This window comes from Cenococcum geophilum (assembly GCF_001692895.1).
Source record: "Cenococcum geophilum 1.58 unplaced genomic scaffold K441scaffold_24, whole genome shotgun sequence".
NCBI classification, from domain to species: domain Eukaryota; kingdom Fungi; phylum Ascomycota; class Dothideomycetes; order Gloniales; family Gloniaceae; genus Cenococcum; species Cenococcum geophilum.
Genome location: NW_027137582.1, coordinates 644,943 through 671,525, shown reverse-complemented (window position 1 = coordinate 671,525; position 26,583 = coordinate 644,943). Strand labels below are relative to the sequence as shown.

General features: G+C 33.0%; 1 protein-coding gene across 1 annotated transcript; it reads left to right on the top strand.

Moving 5' to 3' along the window:
* Positions 1 to 3,612: 3,612 nt before the first annotated feature.
* K441DRAFT_562959 (uncharacterized protein) lies at positions 3,613 to 3,777 on the top strand (the record flags this gene model as incomplete). Its single annotated transcript, XM_067643587.1, has 1 exon — positions 3,613 to 3,777. A coding segment is annotated over one exon (165 nt), but the record flags the coding sequence as incomplete, so codon positions are not given.
* Between the last annotated feature and the right edge of the window lie 22,806 nt (positions 3,778 to 26,583).

Here is a 26,583-nt window from a genome sequence, read left to right as displayed (position 1 = left end):
ATATAATTAGGGGCCCCAAATCTATTAGTATAAGTAGCTACTTCCTTATACTCCCTTTATAGGTAATAAAGAATATACTTTATATAGTAGAACTTAAAATACTATAGATAGAAATAATTACTATTATATCGCAGAAAGTATAATATAACTTAAGGCCTTGCTCTTAGCCAACGCTTATAAGTAAAGTAATTAAAATAAAATAGAAAATTAAGGAAAGTAATATCCTCTCCCCTATCTAGGCGACGCTTATATTTCTTATAATTAAACAGTCCGTACCCTCTTAGTTGCCGATTATTAAGCTTATATATAACGCTTTAATTATCCTCCTAGTAGTAGTCTAAAGTTATTATATTCCTAAAGCCTTTATAAAGGGGAATATTAAAAAGTAGATAGTATACCTCCCACGCTAACTAATTATGTTTAGTAATAAGCTTATTTATAAACCTAGCTATAACTAAGCTAAAGGTATAAAGGCTGTTAGTATATAGCTATACTAATTAAGGTAACTCCTAGTAGGAAGTTAATTTCTTCTCTTCTTTACTGTAATATTTACCTATATAGTTAACTATTACTAATATACTTATAGTGGGTAACGTATTAATATTCGCTATTTACGCTAATATTATAGCTGTATTATAAATATTAAGAAGCTTATTATTACGCTATAAACAGAACGTCCGGTAATATAGATTTTAATCTTTTAATACAGCGGTCTTATTATAAAGAGAGCGTAGAAAATAAAAGCGGCACTCCTTTACTCTAGTAGAGCCTTTCTTTAATCTTAAGTAGTAAGATTTAGTACAATTACAGTGCCGTTAAAATTAATTAAAGTAGGCAGTAAGAAGCTCACTAGTATTAAGCTATTGTTTATAGCTAAGAGTAAAAGGATATTAGAGATTAGGAGGCCTAGATTAATTAGGATTTATTATAGATATAAAAGTAGTCCAGTACTTAGCAAAAGCCGCCCTTAAGTTACTAGTTAACGGATCTAGCCTTAAGGCTATTAAACTCTATAAGAAGCTATATATATAGTCACTATCTTATACCTACCACTTATATTAGGACTAAAAGTTAGTGCTATTAAATAGACCTATAAGTATATACTTCCTAAATAGATTAAAGCAGCGATATAGTTAGTAAGCAGCAATATACGGATTATTATTAAGATTCTAAAAAGCAATCTAGTCGCGCTAAGCCTTATTAGTAGCCTTATATTTATTAAATAGAGGTATATAAAAGTATAGATTATACTAATATACATTAGCAGCGTCAAGTATAAAGAATAAAGACCCGCTTTTAATATTTTTAGTATAAGCTATAAGCTTATTTCTCTTCTACTTCTAGTAAGGCCTAGTGCCCTTAAGCTTCTATATATACTATATAATCTTATTTAAAACCTAGTTACCCTTACTATTATTTATAAGATTACTAAGCTTATTTAAAGATAGACTATTCTTAATTAATTAGCTATAAAGGAAGTGGGTAGCGTTAAGGGCTTACTCTCTTATAATTTAATTAAATATATAGTAGTAAGATAAGAGGTAGCGGCTAAACTAACCGTCCTAATACTTAAGAATATACTTAGTATACGCAGCTAGGGTAACTATACGGCTTCGTAGTATATTAAAATTGGCTTTACTATAAGGAAATAGAGTAGAAAAGGCGCCGCGTATAATAAAGCTAGCTAATCGCTTAGAAAGAGGTATCTATTGCATAGTAGAAACCTCTAGGCCCGCTTATAGGTCTTGTTAGTGTTAAACCTTACAACCTAAAAGCTCTAATTTATTAAGGTTAAGCACTAGATTAGAAACCAAAGTATCTAGTATATTATTATTAAATTCGCCATCTAGTATAATACTACTAAGCTTAGCAGATAGAGGATTAATAGTAGGAGGACGTTATATAGGTATTATGGCACTAGTAGGAAATAGTAGAACTTAGTTAGTAGAACTTAGTTAGTAGAACTTGGTTAGTAGAACTTAATTAGCAGAACTTAGTAGAACTTAGTTAGCAGAACTTAGCAGAACTTAGTTAGCAGAACTTAGTTAGCAGAACTTAGCAGAACTTCGCACTAGCAAGTTGCCATAGATTGCCGTATATTGCGGTCACGTGACGCGAAGATCTTATAAAACATTAAGCAGCGCTACTCTTCTTCTCCTTTCCTTTTTCTAGCTTTAGATTCTTGTTTATAGACTACTATTTATATAGGCTTACGCGTCCCTTTTACTATACTTATACCTTAATTAACTAAGTCGCTAACATTATCTAAAGCTTAACTACCCTTTTTTCCTAAGAAGGAACTTAAATATATTTACGGATTATAAATAGGATAAGGACACAGTAATAGACCCTAAATAATATTACCGGAATAATAAGAATAAAATAGGACCCTAAGAATAGGATAAGGATATATATAATATAACCTAAAGAATATATATAGACCAGAACCTCTAAAGGAATTACCCAGAATTACCTAATACCCCTACTACTATACTAAGAAGTATAGTAGCTAGTAAAGCAGCTGTAAGACCCTTAAATACCTCCAATAGTAAAATAATAACTAACTTAAACTCCTAGGTAGAGCTTATAGCAGTTAATACCGAAATTAAACGACTTTAAGAGTTACTTAAAGCTAGAGAACCCCCTATACCTAGCGATAAGTTATTAGACACCTAGAGACTTACTATAGTCCTTAAGGCCCTAGCCTAATATATAGTATTAGTATTAACGCAGTCTATAAAGGTCGTAGACCCCTTGTTACTTATAGATGGAACTAACCCTATATTTAATAATTAGAAGCTTTAATTATAGGATAAGCTTAAAGTTAATGCGGACTACTTTCCTACTACTTAAGCTAAAATAGCTTACGTCTTTAGCCGCACTAGTAGGGATATATAGACGTACCTATATCCGCGATATATATAGGACTTAGTAGATCCCTTCCTCTCTAGAAAAGAGATAATTATTTACCTATCTTCTATCTATAAGGACCCCTTTAAAGTATAGAACGCTCGGCTTAATTATAAAAGCCTAAACATAAAATGATAGAGATATTCTTAGCCTTTTAGACCCGCTTTTTGCACCTAGCTAGTTAGGCCTAAATTCCCTAGAAAGATCTAATACTAGACCTATTTAATAAGCTTACCCTAGACTTATAGCGGGCCGTACTACTAGTTTCTACTACTATATTGTGACGGCGCTAGGGCTCATTACCTAGCTAGGGGTTCGTCTAAGGGCTTAGCGCCTCAACAAGTACATAGTATGTCTCTCCCTCCTGTATATACCTCTCCTTCTTCTCCTTAGCTTAATATCTTCGTAATACAGCATTCGTCCGCTTTATCTTTATAAGCGTTTATTTAAGTCTCTACTAAGGCATTTGTTTAATAGTTCGAGCCGTTATATTATATTAAGCTCCCCAGTTAGACGTAGGCTGTAGTATTTTAGGTTCCTAGGTTTAAGGTCTTAGGTTACCCTAAGCTTATGTTTTTCTTTTTTATCTTATTTTCTATTATAATAGATCCGCAGTAGGCTTTCAAAAGCTTATAGAACTAGATTGCGCACCTGCAAGCGGAGATTTAATTTTTACGTTTTACCTCTACCACCCCCTCCTAACCGAAACCCTCCTTTCCTAATTTAGAAAAGTTTAACGGGCAATCTTCTATGTTTGACACCTGGCTGCTATTAATTAAGGCCAAGCTACGGGTTAACGGTGCGGCTATTGGCGATATAGTTGCGCAGTTCTACTACGTATACTTAAATCTTAATAGCAGCGTATAAGTAATGGTTCTCCCCTAGCTCGGACAGGGAAAAAAGTTAAATATATAGGATTATAATATAATTCTTAATTAGTTAGCGCGGGTCTATAATAATCTGAACAAGGTTTAAGAGGCGGAAGATAAGCTACTATCCCTACGGCAAGGTCTTAATTTAGTACCGACCTATATATTAAAATTTAAACGCGTTCTATACGAGGCACGTAGGTAGAATTAGCTGGATATTAATAAGATATCGATATTTAGGAACGGGCTGAGCTTCACTATCCGTAATAGGCTTAATTAGCAGCTTAACCTACCGCAAAAATACCCTAATTTTGTTTAAATTGTTTAACAGCTAGCGGGCCGATTGTCTTCTTATTCTATAGTATAATCTTCTAGCAACGGTAACTACCAACGTGGATCGGAACCTATGGATATTAGTACTATTGGAATTAACGTAATTAACGCCCCTAGCCCCTAATCTATACCTCTATAATCTACTAGCTCCCTTATAGGTCGCGCTTAATCTATATTACTAGCTTACTAAGCATAATATAGATTGGAAGGACGTTGCGTACGCTATAGTGTATATAACCACTAGGTTAAAGAGTGTCTGCTAGAGCCGTTTAAGAAGCAGATTAGTGTAATAGCCCTCCGCGACTATAACTAGGCTCTCTAAAAATAGGCTCTCCGCGATCTGGCTACCTATAATTAGGAATTTGAATTAGAATCGGATTTAGATATAGATAAGGAGATTCATTAGTTATAAAGGGGTGAAATTTAATCTATTTGCTGTATATAAGGTATATAGATACCTAGAGAACAAAGCCTAAGGGCAGGCTTTTTTTTAAAGGGGGGGTGATGTGACGGCGCTAGGGCTCGTTACCTAGTTAGGGGTTTGTTTAAGGGCTTGGCGCCTTAATAAGTATATAGTATATCTCTCCCTCCTATACATACCTCTCCTTCTTCTCCTTAGCTTAATATCTTCGTAATACAGTATTCGTTCGCTTTATCTTTGTAAGCGTTTATTTAAGTCTCTACTAAGGCATTTGTTTAATAGTTCAAGCCGTTATATATATAGACGCTAAAGGAACTTATGGACTAGTGCTTAGCTATTAACTAAGGCCTCTATTAAATTAAAGTATAATCTAAGCGGTATAAAGCTAGAGACTCTTTAAATCAGACTATAGGCACTCTAAGAACGGCTTATAGTGCCTTAGCATAATCTATAACTCCTATAGCACTAGCTATATAGCCCGCTATTAATCTAGCAGTAAGCCGCGCAGCTAGTCCTACTATAGGCCTAGCTAATGCTCGGCCTATATATAGCAACCCCCGTAAATAGGTACTTAGTAATTAAGGAGCTTACTTTTTATACGGCTAAAAAAACTACTTTATAAAGGACTGCTTAATAGCGGTAAAGACAAATAAGGTCTTATTAATTTAAGATAATAGTACAGAGTTAGAAAAAGAGGAACCTTAGAGAAAGACTCCTCTTTAAGGTTAAAAGGGATTAATATGTTATATATTAATCTAGGTTAGCTAGTTAGTATAATCGTTTAAGAAATATCGGTAACTCGCTTAAAACGCGAAAGAGCCGCATTACACCCCACCAAAATTTATATAAGGGGCAATTCTTTCGATTTTAACCACCACAATTAACGTTATTATGGGCCGCCGCCTTTTAGATAAAGTTGTTCATAGAATTAGGATTCGTATTAAAGCTAATAAGGCGGTACTAGCTATTATAGAGGCTATAAAGGTGGCCAAGAAGACGATTTATAAGATGCGATTAAACCTTAATATTTAGGGCGAACCGTACGCTCCTTTTACTATTGTCCCTAGATAACCAAGAGCTCTACTACCTTACTAAGAAATGGTAATATATTACGTCATAGTGTTAAGCTTTTTGCTAACTGGTTTTATTCTCTAGAGGCTTCTTAACTTCCTTAAAGACCAGCCGACCGCGTATTTAAATAAGATGCAGGCTTTCCTATTTAACAAGTTTAACGCTTAAGTCTCTACTGTAACTATTTATAATATCCTTAAGAGGAACCGCTAGTTACGGAAGACAGTTAGAGCTTAGGCGGCTAAGAGGAGCAGCCTCCTCCGTAACGCCTAGATTAGTATCTAAAAGAGCTAGACAGTAAAGCAGCTTATATTTCTTAATAAGTCAACGGTAAATAAGAGGACTGGTAATAGGAAGTACGGCTAGTTACCAAAAGGGACTATATATGGTATATCACGCCCGCTTAAGAGGTTAGAGAGGTAGAGCATCCTACCAGCATTAGCAGTTAACGGATATCTTAGCTACCTTATCTTTTAAGGCTCTATTACCTCTACGATATTTAAAGCCTTTATAGAGGAGCAGGTACTACCTTATTATTCACCTTATCTAGGGCTAAGATTAGTCCTTATTTTTAAAAACGCGGCAATCTATAAATCGACATAGCTTCGAGAGCTTTGTAAGCAGCATAGCGTCTTACTAAAATTCCTACCACCATACTCGCCAGACTACAATCCTATTAAGGCTACATTCAATAATATTAAGGCTTAGATTAGAAGAAACCAGCGGCTGGTTAAGGACTTTAAGAGCTTTAAGAGCTTCTTACATTTTGCTATTAGTTAAGTATATAGTACGTACGCAAGAGCCCACTTCTAAGAGGCAGGATATATTATAGATTAATAGATAAATACTATCTCAATTACTTAAACTTTAATTAGAGACTTAATTCTAACTAGTATACTGACCTTATTCTAAAGCTATAGTCCTCCTACCTTTACCTAGCTTTTATAACTTTAGCCTATCAATATTCCAAACACCAAAACTTCTATACAATTAACTTAACCAGGTAACGCACTACCTTCAATATTTAGGCCCTTGCAGTAGGTAGTTAACGCATTATAGGTAGTTAAAATAAAAAAATAGCCCCTCCTACAAATTTTGGTGGGGTGCGATGCGGTTCTTTTGCGTCCTAAGCAAGTTACCGATATTTCTTAAACGACTGTAAAAGAAGCTACACTATCCCTTATACTTTATTCTGCAATAAATATTAAGTTTTAACCTCTGCTTTAACTAACTTAGGAGTAAATACCTTTACCTTAATTAATATAAAGTGCGCTATAAAACTAGCTAACTTTTTAAATATACCTTTGGAAGAACTGCCTAAACTAATTTCTATTTACGGATATAATGAATAGATAGGGCCACCTATTATAACTATCTTGCGGATTTACCTTTGTATTAATAAACGAAGGTAATATAATATCCCCTTCCTTATTACGGACCTTAAAAGCTATAATATAATTTTAGGGAGAAAATAGCTAGCCTATTTCGGCTTATAACTAAATATATAAAATAAACGTCTTATCTAGCCTAAAACTCTACCCCTAACTCCTTCCTTTATAAAAGAAATTAGTATTATAATAGAGAACCTTATAAGGCCCTAGATAAATACTATTTACTAGGCTAACGCTATATATAGGGACTAGGCCTTTAAGAAAGATATACAGCTTAATCTATAATAGGTCTGTATACTACGCCGCCCCTAGACTACCTATATTATACTACCCGCACTAAAGACTAAGGAAGTTAGTAGTAACATACCTAAGTCCCCTATAAAGAACTTAGGCCCTACGCAGCTATAAAGGAAGTCTGGAAATACTAGACGCTATACTAAACTAATAGACCGAAAGGATAGCTTATAGAAAATAAAATATAAGCTAAGAAAGGTTATAAACGTTATATCGCAAAATACGGCCTAATAAAAGTCTGTAAAGAAACCTACGGACCTCCCACTAGTTAATATCTGCTATATTAGCGCTATAGGATTTTACCAAAACTTAGTCTAATATAACACCGTCGCCTTTACTACCAGCTTATATAAAATTAATCAAATAATTAGGGAAAAGGAAAATAAACTTATAGATAAGGAGCTAGTAGAATAGAAACTACCCTATCGGTACTAAAAGTTTAAAGATATATTCTCTAAGGTAGTATCCAATATACTTCCACCCTATTAACTATATAACTATAAGATTAAGATTAAGCTAGACAAGAAAAACATCCTTAGCTATACCCCCCTTTGTAAATAATCTATTGCCGAACTATAGGCTACTAAGTAGTACCTTATTAATAACCTAGTAAAAGGGTTTATTAAGCCTAGCTAGGCCCTTTTTACCTCCTTTATTCTCTTTACTAAAAAGCTAAACGGAGGACTTTGTTTCTATATTAACTACCATAAGCTTAATAATATAACCCATAAAGACCGTTATCCGCTACCCCTACTTAATAAGACACTGGCCTAAATAAATAGAGCTAAGGTATTTATAAAGCTTAATATCTATTAGGCTTTCTACCAAATTAGGATAAACCCTAAATTTATAGATCTTACTATATTTCGGACTTAATATAGATTATATAAGTATAAAGTACTTTCTTTTAGACTAACTAACGGACTGGCTACGTACTAACGATATATAAACAATATACTCTTTAACTACCTTAATAACTTCTATACGGCCTACCTAGATAATATTATAATTTACTCTAAGAACGAGTTAGAATACGAGGAGCATGTCTATAAGGTCCTATAACGGCTCTATAAGGCTAGCCTCTAGGCTAATATTAAGAAGTTAAAATTTAGTATAAAGCGTATAAAGTACCTAAGGTTTATTATTAGTATAAACGAAATTAAGGCAGACCTGGAAAAGACGGCCATAATTAATTAGTGGGAACCATTACGGACCGTAAAAGGGATATAGTTATTCTTAGGCTTCTATAACTTCTACCGACGCTTTATTAAGAATTATAGTAGAATTACTTGGCCTCTTAGCCGCCTTACCTAAAAGAACTACCCCTTTTACTTTAATACTGCATGTAGGCAGGCCTTTAATAAGCTTAAGAAACGGCTAGTCTCCGCCCCCTTACTCGCCCACTTTTACCTAGAATGGCCCTTAAGGCTAGAAACCAACTCCTTAAATAGTATAGTAGCAGGCATTTTCCCCCAGAAGCAACTAGATGGAGAATAGTACCCTATTATATACTACTTAAAGACTTTAGTAGATACTGAGCTGAACTACCCTATCTACGATAAGAAAATGCTAGCTATTATCTCTAGCTTTTAGCACTAGCGCGTATAGCTAGAAGGGACCCCTAAGTCTATTTAAGTAGTTTCGGATTATAAGGCCCTAGAGTACTTTATAACAACCAAAGCCCTTACGGCGCGGTAAGTGCGCTAGGCGGCTACCCTATTCTAGTTTAACTTCCTAATTATATATAGGCTAGGCGCTACTAACCGTGCGGATACCCTTATAAGGCGTAAATAGGACCTAAATAACTAGATAGCCGTAAAGATCTTATTATAAACCTAGATGCTACTATAGATAAAGCACCTTAACCCTTAAATACGGGTAGAACTAAGTATAGGATCTTTAGAAGCCGAGATATACTATATAAACTCTATAGAACTTAACTTTATTAATAAACTACTATAGGTAAACCGTATGGCCCCTTTTCTACAGGAGTACCGTAAAAAGGCAAAGGATACTACTAGCCTATAGTCTCTTAAAAATAGACTGCTTAAGTATTAGGTACAGCTAGTAGTGGTAAAGAAACAGAATTTACGGACTTAATTTATCGCCAAAGTATATAACCAGGTCTTTACGGCCTATCCTAGAAAAAATAAGACCTATAAGATTATTGGTGACTGTTACTACTGGTCTAAAATAGCTATAAATATCGACCGTTATGTACGGTTGCCGTAGGTTTATAATTCCACGAGATAAGACCCTAGGACTATTAAAACCCCTTCCGATACTAGAACGCCCTTAACAGTATATCTCTATAAATTTCTATAAACTGCCTCTAGACCGTAACGGATATAATATAGTTATAATTTTAGTTAACCGCTTTAGTAAGTGCCTATTCTTAATTCCCTATTATAAGAATATCGATACTAAAGAGGCGGCCTAACTGTATATCTACTACGTCTACTAAATTTATGGACTACTAAATACTATCGTCTCTAATCGCGGGCTATAGTTTATATTAGCCTTCTAGAACGAGTTTACCTAGATCCTAGGCATTAAGTTAAAGCTTTCTATAACATATTACCCCTAAATAGACGGTTAGACAGAGATTATAAACTAATACCTAAATTAGAGGCTCTGGCCCTTTATTAACTACTTTTAAGATAACTAGGCTAAACTGCTACCCCTTATAGACTATACCTAGGCGACTCTACCCCATAACTTTACTGGATTTGCCCCTATTTAACTAAAAATAGGCTACTTACCCTATACTAGCTTTAACTAGAAAAAACTAAAAGGACCCCAAACTATATACGAAAAACTATCTTATAAGAAAGCCTAGTAGTACGCTAAGCGCTTAAAAGCCTAGACGGTAGCCCACGCAAATCTAGAAAAGGCCTAAAAATTAATAGAATAGTAGATAAATAAGTATAGGCGTAAGCCTAACTTTACTGTAGGTAATATAGTCTAGGTTATAATAAAGAACTAAAAGATAAGACAACCTAGCCATAAGCTAGACTATTAGATAGCAGGACTATATAAGGTCCTTAAGAAGAGGGGTAACTTATATAAAGTAAAGCTCCCGGATTTAATAAAGGTTTACCCTGTTTTCTTACTAGATAAGTTATATAAAGCCGCGAACGACCTATTACCCGGATAAAAGAATAACCCCCCCTACCGATTTAAGTTAATAGCGATAATAAATAGGAAATTAAAGAAATACTAGCCTATAAACTAGTAAGGAGAACGCTAAAATACTATATTAGTTAGAAAGGCTATAACCTAAATCCTACTTAGTACCCTATATAGAACTTTATTAGCAGTCCCTATAAGCTTTAAAAATTCTATAGCTATTACCCTAATAAACTAAGACCCATAAAGTATCTAGATAAGTAAATAGAGTGCTAGTATAGTAAAGACAATAGGCTACCGGAAGAATATAAAGATAAGAATGCCCTATAGGAGTAATACGGATATATAAAGCCTAAGGGTAGGCTTTACTAAGGGGGGGGGGGGGGGTTATATTACGGCACTGGCAGGAAATGGCAGAACTTAGTTAGCAGAACTTAATTAGTAAAACTTAGTTAGCAAAACTTAGCAGAACTTAGTTAGCAGAACTTAGCAGAACTTAGTTAGCAGAACTTAGCAGAACTTTATACTAGCAAGTTGCCACAGATTGCCGCATATTGCGGTTATGTAACGCGAAGATCTTATAAAACATTAAGCGGCGCTACTCTTCTTCTCCTTTTCTTTCCTTAGCTTTAGATTCTTATTTATAGACTACTATTTATATAGGCTTACGCGTCCCTTTTACCGTACTTATACTTTAATTAATTAAGTCGCTAACAATAGGAGTAGTAAGGTAAGCTATTAGGCCACTAGAATCTAACTCTAACTTATTAATATAAGGTAGCTAATCTAATATAGAGCTATTTTTAGGTAAGCTAGTAAGCCAGGTACTATATATTTTAACATTATAATAATTAAAATAATTAACCTTTAGAAAGTAAAGCTATAGTAATAGCAAAGCGCCTTATAGTATACCGCTTAGTAAACTACTAACTTAGGTATTTACTACCCTCTACTACCGTAGGCCTTATAACTAGTATATTAAGTTTAATAGATAGCCATAGTAGCTACCTCTAAGTCTTTAGTATATTTTAGCCAAAGTAGTAAATATAGCCAGTATAGTAATATTACTAGCCGCATATACGTACGACTTATAGATAAACGTATACGCGCGTAATTAGAAGCTTCTCTACCGCAGTAAGTATAGGTAGAAAGCTAGGAATAGGCCCTAGATTAAGCCTATTACTTTCACTAAATAGGGGAGAAAGAGTTAGATCCTTAAGGCTATCGGCGTCCTTAATACAGGCTTTATATATACCTATATTATTACTATCTATAGCTAGGCCCATTTAGAACTACCGCTTCCTATAACAACTACACGTCTCTATACGTTTAGCCTATAGTATACTCCTAAACTTCTTAATTCGCTCCTAATCAATGGCTAAAACGGGTAGTAATATAGCTGTAGTTAGAGTAGATATTGGTAATAGAGTAAGTATAGAAGCTAGTTCTAGTAAGGACATATTTAGGCTATTTAGAGTACCTCTTCTACTATATAGAGCTTTATCTATAGTATATAGCAAAGGAGTAGGTAAGTAAGCTTTACCCCACTAATTAAGAATATAGTACTCCCGTTATATTACCCTAATTATCTTCTACCGTTAAGCTATTTAAGGGGTATTTTAGCTATTCTAGCCGCAAGGCAGAAAGGTATTTTAGTATCGTTTTTAGGTAGAGTAGTTCGCTAGCGCTTTATAGGATAAGTCTTAGTAGTAGAATCTAGCTCTATAAGAGCTCTCTACTTATTTAAATTATATTTAAAGATCTAGGAAAGTAAGCAGAAGTAGAAGTAATATATAGAGAAGGCGCGCCTTTAACTAATATAACTAGTAGAGCTTTAAAAGCTTCTTTAAAGGGCTATCTTTAATAAAGTTAAGGCGGGGCTTATAGATATGGCATCTACTACACTTAATTACAGTAGGATCTGCTATGTTTATAATGTATATAGTAGTAATAATAGAGGTATTAATAAAAAGGAAGGTGCAATACTAGGATATTTTAATGTTTATAATATTTTAATATTTATTACGTAGATTCTACTAAAAGTTACTATAAGGTTTTATTTCTAACTAATTAGAAGCTGGCTTAGTAAAGTTTAAATTCTAAGACCTAAAAGTATAGACCACTTATACCTCGGGTCAATAAAGCTTTAAGTTATAATTATAATCTACTATATTAGATTCTACGTAGAGGGCTCTATATTAATGCTCTATAGTCTAAATATATACTAGATCTATAATTAATATAATCTTTAAGCCTAGCTTAAGTAGAGCGCCTTAGCCACTATAATAAATCTTTACCTAGTAGTAACTAAGGCGCCTTAATTTTACTACTACTTTTAAATTAAGTAAATGCTCTATATAGGGGGGTCCTAAAAGGTCTCCCTTTAGAAAACCTTATCTCTATATATATTTAATCAAAGTCTATATAATAAAGCTCTAAATTAAAGCTTTAGGTTAATTGATTGGCTTATTACTTATAAACTTTGGTTAAATTTTTTGTTAGGGGGTACTAACGATCTATATATTAATTTATAGATAATTTATTAGACGCTAAGTAGGCTAATAGAAAAAAATAGAAAAAATACTCTATAAGGAAGAATCTTAGGGGCTTAAGGGCCCTAAGAAGGTATCTATATAATGGCCCGCGCGCTATTATATAACCTATTACGTATATATTACTAAGCTTAAAGAGACTGCCTAAGTGTAATAGAACCTTATAGCAGGAACTACGGTAGGCTCGTTAATAGGCTAGGTGTGTAAGTGATGTAAGTTTAAAGTCAACAACGTAATAACAACTGGTGGAGTGGTTGCCTAACAGATTAACTCTAATTGTATTCTAAGAATTACTATAAGGAAGGAACTATCTAGGTAGGGACTAAGGGTCCTTAAATACATAACCGTACTCCTATAAAATCCTTCTTATATATAATAAACGTGTGCTCTATCTGCTTTATTATAGATCTTGTAGATTATATAGATTATATAAATTACATTATATAACCTTAGTTACCATTCCTCGTTATATAGTTCTATTGGCTCCATCCTAGACCGTACCTATATTAACTAACTAGCTTCTTCCGTCTCTTTTCTTAGTAGTCGTAATATTATACTTAAAGCGTCCGTAATACTATCTCCCTCCTCTCTATCTTCGTCCTTAAAGATTTAAAATATCTCTAAGTTATTTACTAGAGGTATAATATCCGTTTAATTAATTTAGTTAATATCTTTACTTATTATACCTAAAGCAATTTCTTTATCCTTAACTACTCGTCATGCTCGCACTATTACTGCGATATTGTCTCTTAGTAAGATTATACTATCTCTATATTCTCGCTATTTAAAAGAGGGGTTTGTTTATATTGCGTTAGCGAGTCTATCTTCGCAACAACCGTCCTTTTATTTAGAGTGCACTAAAGCAAATATTCGCTCGTCTTATAATGTTTGCTTTATCTCTAATGCTAAATATATACAACCTATTACCTTTAATAGTCGTCTAGTTCCCTAATTAATTTGTCTTAGGGTCTTATATTTAATCTACTGCTATATAGCTAGATAATAAACTGTCTATTACTCTAGTGGAGTTACGCCATTTCTATAATGTAGAACGGAAGGCTGCCAATACTTAGCAACGGGCCCTTAAGTCTTATTTTACGGCGTCTGCTCGGTTAATCCGTCTTAAAAAGGTTTATAAAAAGGTCTATTTTAAGGAGTAGAAACTTATAGAATAAGGTTTATAGAAACTTAGTAATAAAAGAGTAGATTCTTTTCTAATAGGGAAGAAAATAGATCTAAGTAGTTTGGTAACTGCTCTTTTTAGGTCCCTCTTAGGTAACTTATTCTTTGGTAATCCTTCTTTATTAATACTACCTAACCTAATCTCTTCTAATACTCCTATACCTTTCTTATAGCGTTTTTTTTTTAATTTTTTAGTAGCTCCTAGGTAGTCTTAGTGTAGCCTGTCCACTTAACCTTATACTATATTTTATTGTTAACGTCCTTATAACTAATAATCTTAGAAACTTACTATTTGTCTTCTTCCTATCCTCTATACGTGTCTGCTTTATAAACTAGTGGCTTAATATTTCCGTATACTAGCTCTAGAATTATAATATACTATATAGGGTAGATCTTTATCCTAGCTGGTAGGCTTAACTTATATATAACTAGTGAAATCCTTTACGTAATTTTAAAGGGTCCTAGTCTAATATAGTCTAACTTCTTACTTAGTCGTCAACTTTTAAAATTTTTATATAGTAGCCACGCTTTATCTCCCTCCTTAAGATCTAGTCCCTTAGATCTCTTAGTATTATAGTACTTTTTTATTCTCTCTTATACCTTCTTTACTAATTCTATAAGGTCTATATAAAGATTTATTAACGTCTTTATCTTTTCTTTAGCTATGCTACTTATTTTCTTTACTTACCGTAGTAATAACAATATTCTTGGCTTATATCTATAATTTGCCTTAAATAGTAATATACCTATTTCTTCTTAAGGTATCGCATTATATATAAACTAAGTAACTAGTAATAGCGATACCTAATTATTTTATGTATAATTAATATAATGCCTTAGGTACTGCTCTAGCGTTTAATTTAATCTTTCCGTCTAACCGTCTATCTGCGGATAATATATAGTGGAAGTTACTACTTAAACTCCTTGCTCTGCTAAGAATACTTCCTAAAATACTACTACGAATCTTAGATCTCTATCTAATATAATTTTGCTTAGTGCTCTATATCTTATAAACACTTCTTTAATATAGATTCTAGCGACATCTTCCACTAATATTTCTTCTGTGTATGCTATAAAGTATCCCCACTTTATAAGCTTATTTACTATTACTAAGATCGCGTTATAATCTTACCTGGTAATAGGATCTCTTAACTTTAGTAACTTTATAATAAAGTCCTATAATATAACCTCCTATGGTCTCTCTAGTATTTTAATAGGTTGTAGCCCTCTATATAGCTTATACCTTATTAGTTTATTTCTTTAGCAATCTAGATATTCCTTTATCACTTTTCTTACAATATTTTAGATTTTATTAATAATGTATTCTTTCTAGAGTCTTAACACTAAGCCCGTGGCCCTATTATATCCTTAAGTTATTCCCTTATAGAAGTCTTCTATAAAATACTCTACTATGCTTTTTAGGATATACTTTACTTTTTAGTTTTCGTATATATCTGTCTATAGATCTTCTAGCTATACTTCTAGAATCCTTTATACCTAAAAGCTTTCTAGTAACTTATAAACCCTATCTAGTTCTTTGTCTTCTTATATTACTATAATTTTTAGATAATTATACCTAATTAATCCATCTATGTCCTTCCGCAGTAAAGCCCCTAATGGCTTTTTATTATTTTATAGTTTAGCTTTTTAACTTAGAGTGTCTGCTTATATATTATTAGTTCCCTTAGTATACTAAATCTTAAAATAGTATTCTATAAGCATCTCTGCCCATCTAACCTGTTTTTAGTTAAGTTCCTTTATTGTTAGGAATCCTATTAGGTTTTTATAATCCGTCTTAACTATAAATAGTTTCTCTATGCCTTATAAGAATACTCTTTATTTTTTAAGTGCTATAACTATACCTAATAACTCCTTATTGTAAATGTTATAGTTTAACTTTAGTGGTATTATCTTTTAACTATAGTATACCACTAGATGCCATCCGTTTTAATATTTCTGTATAAAGTATGCCCCTAGTATATAGTCTAATACATCTATTTCTATAACTATCTCTAGTCCTAGTTAATAGATCTTAAGAACTGGCTCCTAGGTAAACAATTCCTTAACTTACTTAAATAATTTCCGTTATTCCTCTCCCTATACCTATAGTTCTTCTTTCTTTATTAATCGCATAAATAGCTTAATGTCCTTTAACTATTGCGCTATAAACCTTCTGCAGTAATTATAAAACCCTAAAAATAACCTTAACTATATTATATTCTCTAGTTCTTACCAATTCACTATAGCCTTAATCTTTTTTAAATTTATGCTAAGTTGGCCTAGTTTAATAATAAATCCGATAAAACTAGTCTTCCTTATAAAGAACTCGCATTTCTTAATTGCTACTAGCATCTATTCTTCTTATAGTCTCTTTAAAACCTATTTAATATATTTTCCGTATTCTTTCTTAGTTATTAAGTAGATAATGATATTATTAAGATATACTATAACAAATTCATCTAAGTATTCTCCTAATATATTGTTAATATGCTTTTAAAACATTGCTAGTACGTTTATAAGCCTAAATTGTATAACTAATAGTTTATATAGTCCTTTCTTTAACCTAAAGGCTGTCTTTCATTTGTCGCCTTCCTTAATTCTAATCTAATAGTACGCCTATCTTAGATCTATCTTTATAAAGATTTATATATTGCCTATCCTATCTTAGATTTCGCTAATTAAGGGTAAAGGATACCTATCCTTCCTAGTAATGCTATTTAACTATCTATAGTTAATACACAGCCTTAGTTTGCCATTCTTCTTTGGTATAAACAGTACTGGATAACCCGCCGATAACTACAATAGTCTAATATATCCCTTTTATAAGTTCTCCTAGATAAACTCTTTTAGTGCTCTACCCTCTTCTTTAGTAAGCTTATAGATTGGAAAGAACTTTAGACTTATTCTTAGTTCTAACTCTATCTTATAGTCCTATACTGCATAATCTAACAGCTTTTTACTTTTTAGTAACTATAGTTTCTTGCCATACTTATAGTATTTCTTTGGTATATAACTTAAGCCTTACTTAGTCTCTTTATATATCGCTCCAACCTAGTACTATACTATCTTAGCCTATTGTCGCATCTTGCGGTATTAAGTATCCTTAATATTAACCTATCCTGTAATCTAATTAATCTTTAGATTATATTCCTGTAACTAAGGCATCCCTAATACTGCCTTATCCCTTCCCAATAATAGGATATTAAAAGACATTTTAATTTATCTCCCTTTAATAGTTATCTAAATAGGTCCTGTTTTAAGATTAATAATCCCTCCTCTATAGGCTATTGGATCTCCTAAAATTGTAACTAATAGGTAAAGTTACTCCTTCTATCTATAAGGTAATCCTATTCTCTTAACTGCTGCTAGTAAGATATAGTTTCGCGTTACTCTACTATCTATTAGCGCTTTAAACTACTAATCTTACCATTTAACTCGTAAATTTAGGTGTTGTCCTTAAATTCCTTTAAGGGTCTAAGGCTCTACCACTAGCTCCCTCTAGTCTTATAGGCCTCTACTTTTCCTAACTATTGGCTGCTTAATCCTATCGCACTTAGCTTACTCTTTAGCTAATACCTAGTTCGCTTCTTATCTTTAATATACTATAGACACATATTCTCTAGGCATTTCTACCACTATTATCTATTTAAGCATTCTTCTGTAAGAAATCTTTCTAGCTAAAGTATTAAATTTCCTTCCTCTTAGACTTCTACTAGATGCTATCCGTGCATATATTTAGCATTTCTATATTATTACTTATCTATTATCTAGTATATCCTTATAGGGTATTTCCGATTTTTTTCCTTTAGATTCTTATACATCTCGTATATATCGTCTACGCACGCAATTTATAATAACGTGTGGTATGCTAGGTGCTTTAGGTTAACTCTTAACTTATCTTTATCTTTAAGTTTAAACCTCTATTATACTAATCTAAACATTATAACTTTATTAGCGGGTACTAAAATGCGTTTTTTACTTCTCTAGTCCTCTAATCGTTCCTCTAGATTCTTTAACGTTATAATTAAGGCTCCTTTAATATATATTATGGCCTTTTCCGTAATCGGGTGGTCCTAGATAACTCTTTTATCCAACTATATATAGAAATCTTTCCACTTGTCATTGTGTTGCTGTCTATACTACTTTTAGTATAGCTGTTAGAGTATATACGGCTTATCCGTAAGGAAGTATCTTCTTATTACTGCGTTATAATAGCCTTTTATATATTGTTCTTTAAACCTAGTAGGGATCCCTAGATCCTCTTTATCTTCCAGTTTAATAAGCTACTTAGCTCTTAGTGTGCCTGCCCTAGGCCTATTAGTAATTCTTTATACTAGCGCTCTATCCTTTATACGTCCTAATATGCTAGATTTCTTATCTAGTTTCTGTTCTTACTATACGATAATTCTTTATCTAAACTCTTCTATGGTTTTTTTTGGTTTGCGTCTCGCGCTTAGATCCTTAAAGTCTTCGTACTTCTTAATCTTAGTATTAACTTTTTAATCTTTAGGCCGAACACTATGTTCCCCTAGTAAGTCCTCTAGGTCTATATATCTATTTCCTAATCTAGTTGCTATTTATACTATAAATTCTCTAATCTATAAAGAAGCCTCTTACCTCTTATTTATGGGTGTCTTTATTTATACTCTAAATTCTTAACCCCTTGGATTCTTTAATCCTAAGCTTACTTTTATCTTAAGCTTAGCTCTAGCCTTAGTTTAACTAGGCTTACTTAGTGTTCTTATCTCGTCTTAAGAGTTTTAAATCTCACTCATCTCGTCTTAAGAATCTTATACCTTTAGGAAACTTCGTCCTAAGCTTATCTATATATTACTAAACTAAGCCGTTACTCTGCTCCATTGGTTATCGTCCGTTATAGGTCCTTAAGCTTGCTTTATCTCATCTTAAGAATCTTAGTCGTCTTATATCTTATCTTAAGAATCTTAAGCTTATAGCCTTTTGCCTTTATTAAGTACTAAAGTGGCTTATTATCTTACTTCTCTTACGTCTTGCGAAGCAATAGATATCATATCTAGTGGGGTCTTAATCCCTACTAATATTCCCTATTCTGTAATAGAATTATCCTCTACTTCTAGTGTAATATCTTTAAGGGCTGCGTATTCCTAGTAAACCGCTCCTATTACCTTATTATTATAAAATACTTCGCCTTTATTATATTCATCGTCCTTAATATCCAATCTGCGAGCTGGTTCGTTAGTTCCTTAATATTTTGATAAACTTGGCTCCTGTGGCCAATAGCTTGCGCCGTACTTAGCGTCCTTAGAAATTCGGCATGCGTTATTATAACAAAACGTAAAACTTCTAATTAAATATTCTTTTATTCCTCGTAGCACATTATCGTCCCTCTATACGTGTATATCGTCTACTAGTCTCGTGCCTTTTACTACGTAGTAACTCTACCTACTTCTACAGTCTCTAACGTAATAACCCTATTTTCCGCAATTTATATAAGCTCCTTCTTTAAACTATTTTTCTTGCTATAGAGTCCGCCTAAACGTCTTCTACTACTAAGATCCCTGGTTTAGCCTCTGCTCCTTAAACCTTTAATTACTTAATCCTTATCCTCTAGGTTTCTATAGTCGTTTACTCTATCTCTTATAGGCTTCTCTAGTACCACTTAGGTCTATTAGCTTTGCGCTATACTATAGTTTTTAACTTAGCTTTAGTTGTTGCGTATTCTGCGCCTTATACAACTGTAGAACTCTATCTTAACCTCTCTTAGCCTGTTCCCTTTGGTAGATCTAATTATTAATCTTAATCGCCTAATCTATTAACTCCCTTAGGGTGTTTATATCTTCTATTAGGATAATTACGTCCTAGACTTTAGCCTTAAGTCCCTGTTTATACTATGCTATAAGCGCCCTATTATTCCACTCTACTTATATTACTAACGTCTAGAACTACGTTATATACTTAATTGCTAAGGTTTATTATATAATATCTTAGAGCTTTTTTTTCGCTATAGTTACTGCCTCTGGGTCTTTAAATATTTGTATAAGTCGTTCCGTGAATTTATTCTAGCTTAAGAATATAAACCGCACCTCTTGGTTTATAGTTATTATTCCGTTTACCTAGATTTCTATAAGGTAAGGCTTAAACCATTTAAGTGCTCTTCCTATTAAGAACAATCCTGTATACGCTATTTAATCTATAGGTGTTACTAGCTTTACTCCCTCTTATATAACCTTAAAGTACATTTGCGTAAGGAATCCTTTAAGCTTTAATTTTTCTCCTAAGAATCTTTTAATTGATAGTAACTTAACCTTTGCTGCGCCTATCCCGTTAATCCTATTTTCTAACATCGCATTATTTTCTATTAGTTAGTTAACTATCTCTTATAGTTGTCCGACCGTTACAGGTTGCTATAAGTTAGTATCCGCTATATTGGTGTCATTACCTGACCTTAAAGTAGTTGCCGCCGTTAATAGCGTTATAGTGGCTGCTTTTAGTAGCATGTTATTTAACTTTCTATACTTAATACCGTAACTATAGTAGTAATTATATAACGGAACCTTGTAGCAGGAACTACGGTAGGCTTGTTAATGGGCTAGGTATATAGGTAATATAAGTTTAAAGTCAACAACGTAATAATAACTGGTGGAGTGGTTGCCTAATAGATTAACTCCAATTATATTATAAGAATCACTATAAGGAAGGAACTATCTAGGTAGGGACTAAGGGTCCTTAAATACATAACCGTACTCCTATAAAGTCCTTCTTATACGTAATAAACGTGTACTCTATTTACTCTGTTATAGATCTCGCAGATTATATAGATTATATAGATTACATTATGTGACCTTAGTTACTATTCCTCGTTATATGGTTCTATCGGCTCCATTCTAGACCGTGCCTATATTAACTAACTGGCTTCTTCCGTCTCTTTTCCTAGTATTTGTAACATTGTACTTAAAGCGTCCGTAATACTAAGTACTCCCCTTTTACTAATATACCCCCCTAGGCTCTATAAGCTCTAGCAAATAGAAAACTCCTTTAGGATAACTATACTATACTCTATAAAGTTATGGCTAATAGGTAGGGGTAGTATAAGTAATAAGAAATGCAATTAGGAAAAATGGAAATTTAGAATATTAACGACGTTTAATCGCCTATCTCCTATGCTAAAAAGTAGTATTAGTAAGCTTTTAAAATTTTAGAACTCAGTTAATTAGTATTAATTCTAAGGTTTTGCTAGTTATAGTATAATTTCCTAATTAGGCCTAGGTGATCTAGGAGACTTTAGTAACTCTAATACCTATCTTAAACGCCTTATAGGCGACCTTTAGTAAAGCCTTTATTAAGCCGTTTACTAGCTAGTCTATACCCAGTATATAGTATAGTTTAATCCTACCCTATTTAATATTATCCTTAATATTATAAAGCTTAATATCCGTATAGCGCTCTTTTAGTACTAGTTGCTCGCCCTTAGTAAGTGCTTAAATGTTTATACTATTAGGTGAAACCTAAATAGATAATTATATAGCTGTAAGGTATAGGCGACCCTAGGGTAACTTAGGGGTGACTTACCTATAAGGCACGTGCGCTATATATACCTAGGGAAAACCCTTCCTACCTTATATATAGACTCCTCATTTTCCCTTAAGGATTTGTCTTTGTCTATATAATATACCCTATTATTCTATTATTAGACTCCCTACCTATATCCTTACCTTATATTTAAATCCTTACTAATCCCCTTAGGAGGATAGCTGGTTTAATTTTTCTATAATGCCTTTAAAAAGAAAACCGACGCCTATACCTAATAGTAATACGCTAGCGATACGACCGCAGAACGCCTTAGGATCTAGTATAGACAAAACCGCTAAAAGCATACTAGTAGTATCTAAGCCACCTTTTAAACCTTAAAATAATTAGATATTTATAAACGCTAAAGGCTAGTTTAACTTATATATCTAGGCTTAATAGGAGCTTAGTAAGGTTATTAGCGTCCTACCTAATACCGTTAATATAAAGGAGCTAGATAAGCTAGTTATAAAAATAGCTAACTTATGGAGTATTATTAATTTAATAAAGCCCTCTTGTTACCTTTTTAGTAAAGAGTATAAGTTATATAGCGAACGCATACGCTAAACAAATCTTAACGCCCTAGTTAAAAAGTTACTACCTAGTATTAACGGTACTACTTAACAGTATTTTAACTAGTAGATTACTGCAGTTAAGAACCGATTTAAGGTTAATAACGCTAACTACAACTATAAGTGACGCACTCGCTAGGCTATTAAAGGCCTTATAAAAGAAAAGACAATTACCTAACTAGTTTATTGCCGGTTAGGCACTAAGAATAAGGGTCCTTTACTATAGAACGAGTTTAAAACTATAGTCTAAGACTAAATTAGAAACCCTATAGTAAGACGCTTTAATAACGCTATAATATACTATATAGCTATTATAAAGGAGAACTAAAGGTTTAACGTCTTCCTAGCCTATATACGTAGCTTAGAGGACCTATTCTTATATACCCTTTTTATTAATCCTAAACAATAGGTAAACTTTTAGTTCTTATATCTCCCAGCCTATCTATAAGTAGAGCTCTTTTAATAGAACTTCGCCTAACGGGTAAGAACTATTAAGGACCTTTTTAATAAAATCCGCTATATAGAGTAATTGCTTAATACTATAAAGCTCGCGGAAAATCGCGTAAGTAGTAGTAGTAAATTATTGCGTTTAAAGCGCGGTTATAGTATAAGCTCTATAGAGTTAGGTTTAGGGAACAGAACCTAAAAAGGGCAACGCTTTAAGTAAACTCCTAGGGGGATTACCTAAAAGCTAGACAGCTTAGGGGACCCCCTAGACGCTAGTGCTACGTATATAAGTTAAAGGACCGTAGGCGGCCACTATAAGGAATACTAGAAGTAGGCTAATAAAGAGAAGTTAGCTCGGCCTTTAGAAAACCCAAAGCCCTAGTAGTATATCTCTCTTAATTATAACTAGGGCCTAATATAGAGGGAGAGAAGAAACGTATTATAGTATATATTGCGATAGATACGCCTTAAGGCGAAGTCTGCCTACGTGCTTTATATAATAATAGGTGCTAAATTAACCTTATTAATTAAGATATTATTTATAGGTTTAACCTACCTATACGCTACGCGTTATATTTTTATAAACCTATTATATATTTCCTTAATAGTAACCAAATAATAATATAGAATACTTATAATCTAACGGTTACTACTAGCGACTTCTAGGGTACCCCTTACACTATTGGCCTGTAGACCTTTTAGGGCAGCTTATTTAATAGTTATAATATAGTTTTTAGATAGAATTAGCTCGCGGAAGCAGATTTATTAATTAGCTTCCATTCTAGACAGTTTATCTAGGGCACTTTAGACCCTAAACGCCTCTAGATAGTTACCCTTAACGCTCTCCTAGTAGACATTAAGGCTAGTAAAATAGTCTATTCGCTATAGCTAAAAGACTCCTTTTTTACGCCGGTTATAAATATAATAGAGAACCTATTATTACTGGTAATAAGTACCTATATAGACCCTCCGGATATAGAGATACTAGTTATAAATATAGTAAAGGACCTGCCGTTACTAGTAGTAAGTACCTATAAAGACCCTCTAGTGCTAGCGCAAATCACCTATATATAAGGGGGAGGTAATTAAAACCCTAAAACTATTAAGTATACTATAGCAGAGCTGTATATACTCTTAGTGTAAGTATACCTATAAAACGTATATCGGCTGCACCCTTTTCTCCACTAGCTCCTAAAAGCATACTACTATATAATAGTCGCTTTAACCTCTATAGCCCCTCGCCTACCGGATATATATAAGGAGGAAATTAATATCTGTTTTAATAAGCTAGTAAGTATACTACTATAGAATTTTAAGTATAATTATGCGATCGACTTAGAAGAAGGCAAGACGCTACTATAAATGCCCCTCTATAACCTCTTATAGAAAGAATTATAGACCCTTTACCGCATATGCAACCTTACTAAAAGTTAGCGCCGCGCTTTAAAACTTACCTATACCCATCTTCCTATTAAAAATAATTGATTTTCTAACTTTTAAGGCCTAATTCCTACTGCCTAGCAAGCTAGAGGTAGATTTATTCCCCTTTTTACCCCCTTTTACCTAAGAGAAAATTCTCTTAAGAGGTGGCCCTAGCTTATAAGTAAGGTAGGGGTAGGAATACTAAAATACCGAAATATAGACTTTTCCTAGGTTTTTCTTCTATAGAAAGTAAAAGCCTAATAAAATAGGGGGCGTAGGTATTTTTCTATATCTCCTTTAGTCAGATTTTCCTTAGTAAGAGAAGGATTGCCTTTTTAGGCTTTTCTGCTAGTAAAAGCCTAACAAGTCCTTTTTTTAGTAGTTTTTTCTATTTTTAATAGAGAAGAAAATAACTACTATAGTCTTTTTACCTAGTTTTTCTACTACTTTTTAGTTTAATTTCCCTAGAAGCCCTCTAGTAGGGTTAGTAAGGAAAAAGGATATAGAAGGATAGTAAAAACTAGGAAGGCTTTTTACCTAGTTTTTTACCTCTATGCTAGGAGATAAGAGACCTAAGGAGGTTATTATCTACTAAAAAAACTAGGAACCCCCCCTATAAGCTATAAGCTATAAGATATAAAATGCTAAAGGTAAAGGCTACTAAGCCTAAAATAAAGCCCCCTATAGAGATAAGCGATAACGAATTCTTATCTACCTCTTCTACTTATTCTTCTCTATCTTCTTTATATCTATTTAGGAAAGAAAAAGATATAGAAGAAGTAGATAAGCCGTCTCTAGCTTATATAAAGAACTAAAGAAAAAGAAACTACCCCCTATTATTTTCTAAAAAAGATAGCTAAAACCTAAAAAGAAACCTAGTAAAAATGAGGTCCTCTATGGCTAGTTTATACTTCCCCCCTCCTTCTTTAAAACAATTCCTATAAAAGGCCCTAGAAAGCCTAACCTAGGCCTATTTAAGGCTAAAAGGAGAAAGTAAGGAGTAAGTTAAATATATTAGGGACAACGTATAAAGAATTATAGTAGGAGAAAATCCTTCTATAAAGGAAACAGAAAAGGAAAAATAGGAGATAGATATCCTTAAAGGACTAGTAAAAGAAGTAAGAGCCCTCTACAAGGAGGTAGCCCCTAAAACCTATATAGAAAAGTTAAAGAAGGGCCTCTTTTCCTCCACTTACTCTCCTTTGTTATCGTCTCCTCCTTCTTTTATTACCTCTTCTTCTTCTTTACCCCCTACCTCCTTAATTCCCTTTACTAGTAAGGCAGCTAGTAGTATTACTAGTTCTATAAGCCCTACCTCTACTAGAGGGAAAAAGAAGTAGCTATAAGAAAGAGGACTAGTCTTAGTTATAAACTAAAAGGACTAACTTCTAGACATCTTCTCTATATAAAATATAATTAATTAACAATTTATATTTAAATTGCAAATAGAGAAGCTAGTTATAGCTTCTATAGCTAGAACCAGAGAAAAGTAAAAGATTCTCCTTATAATAATGGAGGAATATAATATAGATTTTCTAGTTAAATATAAAGAAGTCTAGTCTAGCTACTTCTCCTTTAAGAGAGAATAAAAACTAGAGCCCTGGGCTTAAATAGTAGCTTATAGCGTCCTTATCCCCCCTTTCCTAGAAGAAGGAGGCTCTAAACTTCTAAAGGAAGAAATAGAGATATTTAACCCTATTAGGATACAGGGACTACCTAAATAGATCTCTTTTAGGGTAAAGAGATATAATCTATAGACTAGGTTCGGCTCTATAGTATTCACTATAGAAAATAAGGAGAAAAGATAGGAAATCCTTAAGTAGAAGGAAATCTTAATTATAGGGGTAGCTACTAAGGTAGTTAAATACCTAGAAGTCTCTTCTACTATATAGTGTACAAGCTGCCAAAAATTTGGCTATATAGGAGATAGATACTCTACTAGGGCCTATTGGTTTTGTATAGTAGTATACCTATCTAAAGACTACTCCTATTTAAGTTATAATATAATAGGTAAGCCTTATAAGCAAACTACCCCTCTTTATATTAATTGTAAAGAAAAATACTTTGCTACTAGCAAAGACTGCTAGTCTCTTAAAGTAGCTAAGTTAATATACCAATAAGTATATACTTAGAAGGTTCTATATAGGAAGAAGAAGAAATCTCCCTAGCTTCTAAAGCTAGAGGAGAAATCTCCTTTATACAACATAATATAGGGAAAAGATAAGAAGTATAGCAAACCATACTAGAAATAGAATTTAGGAGAAAAATAGATATTATTCTAGTATAGGAACCTAGTACCTAGAAAGATAGGTAAAAAGGATCCTCCCTAGTAATCTAGCTATTTATCTTAGGGTAGCTATCTATATAAGGAAAACTAGTTCTAGTGTTCTATAATATAGAAATAGGGAGGATATCTATAAAGATACAGATACTATAGCACTAGAA